At 41.3% G+C, this 11,213-nt stretch overlaps 1 protein-coding gene across 1 annotated transcript; it reads left to right on the top strand.

Annotated features, from left to right (window-relative positions):
* The first annotated feature begins 339 nt into the window (after window positions 1-339).
* On the top strand, window positions 340-4,476 carry LOC124281144 (beta-1,4-galactosyltransferase galt-1-like). Its single transcript, XM_046717173.1, has one exon. It carries the CDS (start codon window positions 445-447, stop codon window positions 1,981-1,983), a length of 1,539 nt encoding a protein of 512 aa, XP_046573129.1. The 5' UTR covers window positions 340-444; the 3' UTR covers window positions 1,984-4,476.
* The last annotated feature ends 6,737 nt before the right edge of the window (window positions 4,477-11,213 follow it).

An 11,213-nucleotide genomic window follows, 5' to 3' on the forward strand; every position in this document is an offset into this window, starting at 1 on the left:
CGTACAACATATTTCGAATGAGATGCATACATTTAAATTAAATATACATAAATTTTAGTTTTAAAATTATACCTTTAAAATACATTTATCAAGTTTCATTGAGTACATCCGGGTGTAAAATGGGTGCAATATTAAACCGAAACAAACAACACTAGACACAATAAACCAACTAAAGTGAAGTCGATTTTTTATTCCTTTAATGCGTTTGTAAATAAGACACCAGTGTGGTGCTTTCACCTCGCAACAGTTGCCTCCCTTCCCCAATACGGAAGCGTTATGTTGTATAAGTGTTGTATGTTCTAGGTTAAAAGTTACAGGTGGGATAGAATGAAGTTAGTCGGCGACAGTGCGGTAGTCCGCTGATAAGAGTGGTGGAGATAAAGTCCTATCTAGACCATGTATTTAGTTACGGCTACAGCTTGACTGAGATAAATTCTCGCAACCATGGTCCGAGTTATTAATTTCAAGAGAATTATTATAACCGGGCTATGTGTTTATATTCTTCTTACCGTCTATTTTTTACTGTTCATCGTTCCAATGGACCAGGCAGATGGTCAGTATAAAGAAACCGGACATTCTTGGCACCACGGTGGTAAAAGAATTGACGTTGCAGAAAAACCCGGCGACGTGGTCAGTGAAGATAACAGTGTTAATTCAAGGTTGAAACGTCTCCATGCTGAGAGGACGACAAAGCTTGTGAAACCAAAAATTCCCGGAACCCCGAGGCCAACCAGACTGGGAACCATCAGGCGAAGGACAGATGACTTGTTTCAGGAGTTTGTGAAGCCAAGTAAGCAGCATTTAAATTTCACTGAAATTGCCCCACAAGTTTTTGCTTTTTCAGCGTTCTTTGATGACAGATACGGCACGTCATATGTCCGTGTCGTAGCGATAGCCCCGAGCGGTCGGGCGAAGAGAAATACCGGCTTATATTGTGTGTTCAACAACAATGATACGACGGAGATGGTGTATTACGAAACGTGTGAAAACCATCTTCAGGCCAACGCTTACTACATGTTATCGTGCGCAGTGCCTGAATCGGTAGCGATGAAATTCGACGGAATCAACCCTCTAGCAATTGCCCCGTCAAAAAATGCTAGTCCTAGTCGTTATAAGCTTATAAGTGTTATTAATAACCGAGGAAGATTTGGAAGTGACAATGAGAGACAAATGGGACGTTTTGCCGTATGTATTCCTCCGCTTTTTGGAAAGATTAACCCTCTACGTCTCGTGGAGTTTATTGAACTGTCACGTCTTCTAGGGAGTAATCATTTTACGTTTTATACATATTTTGTATCGGAGGACGTGATGCGGGTATTGAAATATTACGAGAGACAGGGTGTTGTGACTGTCATGCCGTGGTATATCCCCGTCAAGAAGAGGATATGGTACAAGGGTCAATCTGCAGCCGTGGGAGACTGTCTTCTTAGAAACATGCATGTCAATCACCTTGTTGCATTCAACGACATCGATGAATTCATCGTTCCTCGTTCTAACAAGACATGGAGTTCCTTTCTGGAGTATCTGCATCAGCAACAATCGTCCAAAGGCGTTAAAACGGGGAATATTGCTGTTTACAGGTTTAAAAGTGCATTCTTTGAAGTCTCAACACACGCGAAGGCCCAAAATGTTTCCATGGAACAACAACGATTTCAACTGAACATGGATAAGTTTGTTTCACTAAGCCGGACAAGGAGGACTAAAAGATTTAGCAGAATACGCACAAAGATGCTGGCATACCCCACACGGGTATTTGAGTTGGGTATCCACCATCTCAGTAAGCAGATCAAAGAGGAATATTTCTGCCTCGAAGTGCAACCGGATGTAGCCAGTTTACACCACTACCGGATGTGTGACCGCGTGTATGATATGAGTTGTGATGAATATGTAGAGGACAGAACGGCTTTGAATTTCAAATATTCTTTAGTCAACAACACTGTACGTGTTTTAAAACAGTTGAAAAGTACAGAGGATTTTGTATAATGATTATTTATAAATTAAATAAAGGTGAGTGTTAGGAACTATATGTGCAATGACCTACACGTACTGTGGGTGACTGGCAAAACTTTAGCGCAAGCTCGAAAATGTCTGACTGCAGAAGGAATGGGATTGGTGTAAGCGACTGTGATGTTTACCCGATGTGTATTTGGTGTTTACTTGGTGTTAACGTGTACACAATGTATTTAGTTAGTTACGTGTTTCACTGTGGACTCATTTGCAAACGCCCTTCTGTGGGGAAATTATCCAGCGTTATTTAATCTGAAGACGAGGCTTGGTTTATTGCATCTGGCGGACGTGGAAACGTGGTAGCAAGTTTGATTCAAGTAATTACAACACCACATTGTTACCTCATGCCTAGACAATTGTCTCTGTACACCTGCAACGCCAAGAGCATGTCTTTACAAGTACAACGCCTAGACTGTCTGTAAAAGTACAATGTCTAGACTATTTCTGTACAAGTACAACGCCTAGCGCATGTCTGTACAAGTACAATGTCTAGAATATGTCTGTACAAGTACAACGCCTAGCGTATGTCTGTACAAGTACAATGTCTAGAATATGTATGTACAAGTACAACGCCTAGAGTATGTCTGTTCAACTACAACGCCAAAACTATGTCTGTACAAGTACAATGTCTAGAGTATGTCTGTACAAGTATAAAGCCTAGACTATGTCTGTACAAGTACAATGTCTAGACTGTGTCTGTACAACTGCAATGTCTAGACTATTTCTGTACAAGTACAACGCCTAGCGTATGTCTGTACAAGTACAATGTCTAGAATATGTCTGTACAAGTACAACGCCTAGCGTATGTCTGTACAAGTACAATGTCTAGAATATGTCTGTACAAGTACAACGCCTAGAGTATGTCTGTTCAAGTACAACGCCAAAACTATGTCTGTACAAGTACAATGTCTAGAGTATGTCTGTACAAGTATAAAGCCTAGACTATGTCTGTACAAGTACAATGTCTAGACTGTGTCTGTACAACTACAATGTCTAGACTATTTCTGTAAAAGTACAACGCCTAGAGCATGTCTGAAAAGTACAATGCCTAGAGTATGTCTGTACAAGTAGAACCCCTAGAGCATGTCTGTAAATGTACAATGTCTAGAGTATGTCTGTAAAAGTACAACGCCTAGACTATGTCTGTAAAAGTACAACACCTAGAGTATGTCTGTACAAGTACAACGCCTAGAGTATGTCTGCACAAGTACAATGTCTAGACTATGTCTGTCTAAATACAACGCCTAAAGTATGCCTGTACAAGTACAACGCCTAGACTATGTACAAGTACAACGCCTAGACTATGTCTGTACAAGTACAATGTCTAGAGTGTGTCTGTACAAGTACAACGCCTACAGTATATCTGTAGGTCGCCGAGGGTATGTCTGTAAAAGTAGAACGCCTGGAGTATGTCTGTACTAATACAGCGCCTAGACTATGTCTCTACAACTACAATGTCTAGACTATTTCTGTACAAGTACAACGCCTAGAGTATGTCTGTACAAGTACAATATCTAGACTATGTCTGTACAAGTACAACGCCTAGACTATGTCTGTAAAAGTACAACGCCAAGACTATGTCTGTAAAAGTACAATGTCTAGGCTAAGTCTGTACAAGTACAATGTCTAGACAGTGTATTCTACAGTCTCTCAAAACTACCTTCTTATATTCTATGATAGATTAAGCTCTGAATGATCCTTAATTTGGTTGCATTACTTCATACTAAAACTGTATAGAGGCTACCTATGGGGCTGCCACGGTGTCTGTATCGCTGTATACAAGGTTTCGGTACGATTTCTGAAGTATTCCTAGTCTTAGTCCGTGTTTAATTCATTCCACGTTTTTTGTCAACTGACGTACAAGGGTGCTTATGGTTTCATATAGGTGATGTTTTAGCAACAGGTACACAAAAGCACCCAGTGTATACTTTTTGTATGTCAGTTTCCTTTTAGAGCTTCTCGGCCACATCATGATTCCACGGTTTTACAACCCTGTACAATGGCAGGAGTACTTAATGCCAATTAACAAATAGTATTATTTAATTACTTTTAACATTGGCACGATATCTCTATCGAGTCTGTCCACGTGGTACTGTACAGTGAGTGAGTGTGGTGTTACGCTGCTTTTCGCAATATTCCAGCAATATGACGGGACACACACTGGGCTTCACACACTGCACCCATTTTGGGAATCGAACCCAGGCCTTTGGCGTGAAGAGAGAACGCTTTAACCTCTGGCTACCCCACCGTTCCTGGTATATTACAGGGATGTGGAAGTATGATTCTAGACAAAAGCTCTAGAAATATCGGGTAAATGCTTTCATTTAAGTAATTAGATGTGTTAGTGAGTCCCCGTTGTTGTGTGTGGATTTATTTAGTTTAGAAACTTACTGAGGTGTAACAGGGAGCTTCACTGCTATTTTATATCCTTTTGGGAATTTTGTTTTGAGAATGAATTCTGTGATTTTATTTGTCTTTGTCTAGATTTTAATGTCCTTGGATCAAGTAAGTTAGTGAGTGAGGGAGTATGGTTTTACGCAACGTCTTGCAATATTCCAACAATATCCAGCAATATCACGGCGGAAACCCCTGAAATAGGGTTTTTTACACATTGTAACCATGTGGAGAATCGAACCTGGGTCTTTGGCGTGACCAGCGACGCTTGAACCACTGGGCTACCCAATACTGAAAGTAGTTCTGACATGGCGTGTTATTTCAGTCCACTCTCCTACCAAAAAGTTCCATGCGGCAAGCCAGCATAGTATCTCTGCCACAGGCCAGAAAAATGTGACGATTCGTCACATCTTGCAATGTCCATTCAATATAATGTACAGATTTCTTTCACTCTTTTATTTTTGACGAGTCTACACATCTAACTAAACATCTTTAATAGAATGGTTTAGTTTCACTGAGAAAATATCCAAAAACATGTAACACTATTTCGATTTGCGTAGCGATACTTTGTTTACATAGGTTGTACGGCTCCACGTGCTGTCATCGAAGCCGACGGAGAGCAAACGATGCAGCCAGTTTGATATCTAAATATGTACTGTCATAGACCTAACTGTCGCAGTTGTGGAAGAATATATATGTAACAATGTAAAACATTATGAAGAGAGCGCCGAAAAGCTTTCGTGAGTCCAGTCTCTTCTTATTATGAATATGCACGTTTGATTACAAACAAGAGAAAAGTCCGGTCACGTGATATGCAAATTAGCCTGTGGCAGTGATGTTATGTTAAGTCATCGCTGTGCCGGAGTGTGATTTCAGTCGTGTAAACTGTTATCGTCTAGTTCGATTATTTCTAGTTTCGATTATTGCTGGATCTTGACCAATGATTACACACTTTAGAAAGTGGTAAAATGTTACATATATTGTATTTGGGATTACACTTTCTCAGTTAAGTACAGATTCTGTTTTTTTAAGGAGGTTGAGTCCCATCCGGGAATCGAACCCACACTCTCAGAGTCAGGCACCAGTACACAAGGTCAGAGATCTGACCCTCTCAGCCACTATGGTTCCACAAAAATGAGTGTGTGAGTGAGTGAGTAAGTTTAGTTTTACGCCGCACTCAGCAATAGTCCGTAAATAATGGAGTATTGACAAGACAATCCAATGATCAACAGCATGAGCATCGTTCTACGCAATTGGGATACCATGACATGTGTCAACCAAGTCAGCGAGCCGATCCCGTTAGTCGCCTCTTACTACAAGCATGGGTTACCGAAGGCCAAAATTCTAACCCGGACCTTCACGGGTACCAATCCCAAATACTACTAGGATTTGAACTATACTGGAAAAGTGTAATCTCAAATATGACACATTAATTTTACTTTTCCGTTTAATTTATGTAACCTGCAAGCCAAAAGAGGGGTGTCTTATAAATTAGGTTTGACCGAACAAATTACGAAAAGAAAACGTTACTGGGCTGAAAACAACTTACCTGCTTAATATAGTTCTGAGACTCTACAATGATACCCGCATTAATATATCAGCGACGATTAACCATATCTTGTTTGTTTCATATTTTGTCACCGTCAAAAATGTTTGTATACTTTCTTTGCCCCAATGTATAGTTTAACATGTGTCATTTACGGGTGGGTGAATCTTGCTTGACGCCACATCCTGAACTACAGCAGCGTCATGTTATACTTTGATCAGACGGTGGTCAACGACATGGCCTGCACTCTTCCGTGCTTCTCACGTTACAACCTGTATGGGTATTTAGACCCTTTGAAGTGGAACCTAATTAAAGGTTGTAACTTAGGCGTGAGCTCTCAAGTCTCCACCCCGTCCTGCAACACATGTGTAGAAATTTGCGGCACGACATGATCGCCGTCTATATGTCTGATGGGAAGGTCGATTTAGGATGTTAAATAATGGTACTTATTGTTTCCCTGCCTCGCGCTCGACGCTCAGATATGACAAGAGCCGGTCAGCTCGGCGTCAGTGTTAGCCATTGGTGTGAAGGCAATGCTGGTTTCCGGTCTTATACGATATAATACTGTTGTTGCAGTTTTTGTATAGTACTGCTGTAATCAGTGTGTGAAATAGTTTCCAAATTTTGCTAGCCAGTCGGACTAGCTATGCCTGAAAGTTACTAGCCCACAAAATAATTCACTAGCCGAAAATTGGAATGTGGTCACGGGTTTCATCATTAAGCTGCTAATATGATGAACATTTTCATCAGGCCATAATCTTGCATGATTTAAGAGTGTATTATAACTGAACAAGTCGGAGAGAGTGATATATTTACAAAATGACCCCAAGAAAATTCACCAGCCAGTCTGGCCAGTGACTGTGGAGATTTACTGGCCCGACTGGATTTTTTACTAGCCACGGGCTAGCGGGCCAGTGGCTATTTCGCACACTGGTTGTAACTGTGCTTTTATTATAATGCTGTTCAAGTACTAATGTAGTATTGCTGTTGTGAGGATCATATAGTTCATATAGAGCGGTTTCAGAGTTTATATAGTCCCTCTGCTGGAGTATGTATTATGCCTTTTCAGTGTTTATATAGTATTTGTTTTTTGCAAAGCAGGAATGAGTGACGGTTAAATAGACACAACCAACTCTAACAACAGTTAATGTTCAACTGCATAATAAACAAACACGGTATACTTTCTTTTGCAGCTCAGTTTATCTGTCAAAATTATTGATGTGTGATATGGTTTAACTAGAATATTATAGAATAATAATGTTACTATCTGTAAACGTACGTGTTGTTCTTGTGCAATGTGTACACTAGTGTCGATATTGCAGTGTGTAGATTGAAAACTACAAACCAGACACAAGTGAAATTAATCGTTACACGTCGCCCATTCGTAGTTAATATGTGTCTTTCAGCATCCTATGTCAGTATGTTTAGGGTGAGGCATGAATGTTTCACTTTGTCAAATCCGTTGGTTAATGTGGGACAAAAATCGGTAAATAGATTAAACGCATGTTTCCTTTAATATCCGTGTTTTTTCATAAGTTTGCACATGATAAATGAGCACCGCATGCCCTGCCATGATCGCTATGTACCACCCCGGTATCAAAAGACCCTTTATCAGCTGATAACGCTGATCAACATGTCGCTAACTCTGGTGGTGGCCAAATCTCCTGCGACTCATATTCCGAAGTACAAACTCAGGGTCCCCTTTCACAAAGCGGTCTTAGCGTTAAGACTGACTTTAAAAGTCTACGTTAGAGTATGGGAGTTACGATCACTTCGTGCAACTGGACCCAAAGATGAGCATTTAACGTAACATTGAAGTCCTATGGACGTAAATCTATATCTCAGTCTGTCCCTTAAATAATTACAACAGTTTTGTCTGTGCACTGACTGACTGAGTTTGGTTTTACGCCGCTTTTAGCAATATTCCAGCAACATCATGGCGGGGGACACCAGAAATGGGCTTCACACATTGTACCCATGTGGGGATTCGAACCCGGGTCTTCGGCGTGACGAGCCAACGCTTTAACCACTAGACTACCCCACTGCCCCGTCTGTGCACTGATATTAATAAACAATGATAATGATAATAATAATGATAATGATACACTTATAATGCGCAGCAATCACAGGCTGTTGTGCTCTGTGCGCTAAATCATGCATGTGTTACTTGAATTTTTGTTTATGCAGCAGAACCTAGTTCTGGACACGAGTAATTCAGATAGGTCTCTGATACTCGATGGCGGACTTTGAGCAATACTACAGATGTATGGCGGTTGTCTGCACAGTGCATCCTCACCAATACAACAGTGCAACATATACTGCAGCCACACGACGTGGTCCACGGTGTAATTATCAGCAAATATACAGCTGTATAATGGTGGTCAACACAGTGTAACGTGAGCAATATTACAGCTATATAACGGTGGTCCACACAGTGTAACGTCAGCAATATTACAGCTATATAACGGTGGTCCACACAGTGTAATGTCAGCAATACTACAGCTATATAACGGTGGTCCACACAGTGCAACGTCAGCAATACTACAGCTATATAACGGTGGTCCACACAGTGCAACGTCAGCAATATTACACCTATATAACGGTGTTAACGTCAGCCAGCTATATAACGGTGGTCCGGCAGTGTAACGTCAGCAATATTACAGCTATATAACGGTGGTCCACACAGTGTAACGTCAGCAATATTACAGCTATATAACGGTGGTCCACACAGTGTAACGTCAGCAATACTACAGCTATATAACGGTGGTCCACACAGTGTAACGTCAGCAATATTACAGCTATATAACGGTGGTCCACACAGTGTAACGTCAGCAATATTACAGCTATATAACGGTGGTCCACACAGTGTAACGTCAGCAATACTACAGCTATATAACGGTGGTCCACACAGTGTAACGTCAGCAATATTACAGCTATATAACGGTGGTCCACACAGTGTAACGTCAGCAATATTACAGCTATATAACGGTGGTCCACACAGTGTAACGTCAGCAATATTACAGCTATATAACGGTGGTCCACACAGTGTAACGTCAGCAATATTACAGCTATATAACGGTGGTCCACACAGTGTAACGTCAGCAATATTACAGCTATATAACGGTGTTCCACACAGTGCAACGTCAGCAATATTACAGCTATATAACGGTGGTCCACACAGTGTAACGTCAGCAATATTACAGCTATATAACGGTGGTCCCACACAGTGTAACGTCAGCAATACTACAGCTATATAACGGTGGTCACACAGTGTAACGTCAGCAATACTACAGCTATATAACGGTGTTCCACACAGTGTAACGTCAGCAATACTACAGCTATATAACGGTGGTCCACACAGTGTAACGTCAGCTATATTACAGCTATATAACGGTGGTCCACACAGTGTAACGTCAGCAATATTACAGCTATATAACGGTGGTCCACACAGTGTAACGTCAGCAATATTACAGCTATATAACGGTGGTCCACACAGTGTAACGTCAGCAATACTACACCTATATAACGGTGGTCCACACAGTGCAACATCAGCAATATTACAGCTATATAACGGTGGTCCACACAGTGTAACGTCAGCAATATTACAGCTATATAACGGTGGTCCACACAGTGCAACGTCAGCAATACTACAGCTATTTAACGGTGGTCCACACAGTGTAACGTCAGCAATATTACAGCTATATAACGGTGGTCCACACAGTGTAACGTCAGCAATATTACACCTATATAACGGTGGTCCACACAGTGCAACGTCAGCAATATTACAGCTATATAACGGTGATCCACACAGTGTAACGTCAGCAATACTACAGCTATATAACGGTGGTCCACACAGTGTAACGTCAGCAATACTACAGCTATTTAACGGTGGTCCACACAGTGTAACGTCAGCAATACTACAGCTATATAACGGTGGTCCACACAGTGTAACGTCAGCAATACTACAGCTATTTAACGGTGGTCCACACAGTGTAACGTCAGCAATACTACAGCTATATAACGGTGGTCCACACAGTGCAACGTCAGCAATATTACAGCTATATAACGGTGGTCCACACAGTGTAACGTCAGCAATACTACAGCTATATAACGGTGGTCCACACAGTGCAACGTCAGCAATATTACAGCTATATAACGGTGGTCCACACAGTGTGCAACGTCAGCAATATTACAGCTATATAACGGTGGTCCACACAGTGTAACGTCAGCAATATTACACCTATATAACGGTGGTCCACACAGTGTAACGTCAGCAATATTACAGCTATATAACGGTGGTCCACACAGTGTAACGTCAGCAATATTACAGCTATATAACGGTGGTCCACACAGTGTAACGTCAGCAATACTACAGCTATATAACGGTGGTCCACACAGTGTAACGTCAGCAATATTACAGCTATATAACGGTGGTCCACACAGTGTAACGTCAGCAATATTACAGCTATATAACGGTGGTCCACACAGTGTAACGTCAGCAATATTACAGCTATATAACGGTGGTCCACACAGTGTAACGTCAGCAATACTACAGCTATATAACGGTGGTCCACACAGTGTAACGTCAGCAATACTACAGCTATATAACGGTGGTCCACACAGTGTAACGTCAGCAATATTACAGCTATATAACGGTGGTCCACACAGTGTAACGTCAGCAATACTACAGCTATATAACGGTGGTCCACACAGTGTAACGTCAGCAATACTACAGCTATATAACGGTGGTCCACACAGTGTAACGTCAGCAATATTACAGCTATATAACGGTGGTCCACACAGTGCAACGTCAGCAATACTACAGCTATATAACGGTGGTCCACACAGTGTAACGTCAGCAATATTACAGCTATATAACGGTGGTCCACACAGTGTAACGTCAGCAATACTACAGCTATATAACGGTGGTCCACACAGTGTAACGTCAGCAATATTACAGCTATATAACGGTGGTCCACACAGTGTAACGTCAGCAATATTACAGCTATATAACGGTGGTCCACACAGTGTAACGTCAGCAATATTACAGCTATATAACGGTGGTCCACACAGTGTAACATCAGCAATACTACAGCTATATAACGGTGGTCCACACAGTGTAACGTCAGCAATATTACAGCTATATAACGGTGGTCCACACAGTGTAACGTCAGCAATACTACAGCTATATAACGGTGGTCCACACAGTGTAACGTCAGCAATATTACAGCTATATAACGGTGGTCCACACAGTGTAACGTCAGCA

Source organism: Haliotis rubra, unplaced genomic scaffold (assembly GCF_003918875.1).
Source record: "Haliotis rubra isolate DU_JTF1 unplaced genomic scaffold, ASM391887v1 Scf108, whole genome shotgun sequence".
NCBI classification, from domain to species: domain Eukaryota; kingdom Metazoa; phylum Mollusca; class Gastropoda; order Lepetellida; family Haliotidae; genus Haliotis; species Haliotis rubra.

What these genes read in the sequence shown, in the direction of transcription:
- LOC124281144 (XM_046717173.1), top strand. Translation starts at nt 445, where the DNA reads ATGGTCCGAGTTATTAATTTCAAGAGAATTATTATAACCGGGCTATGT.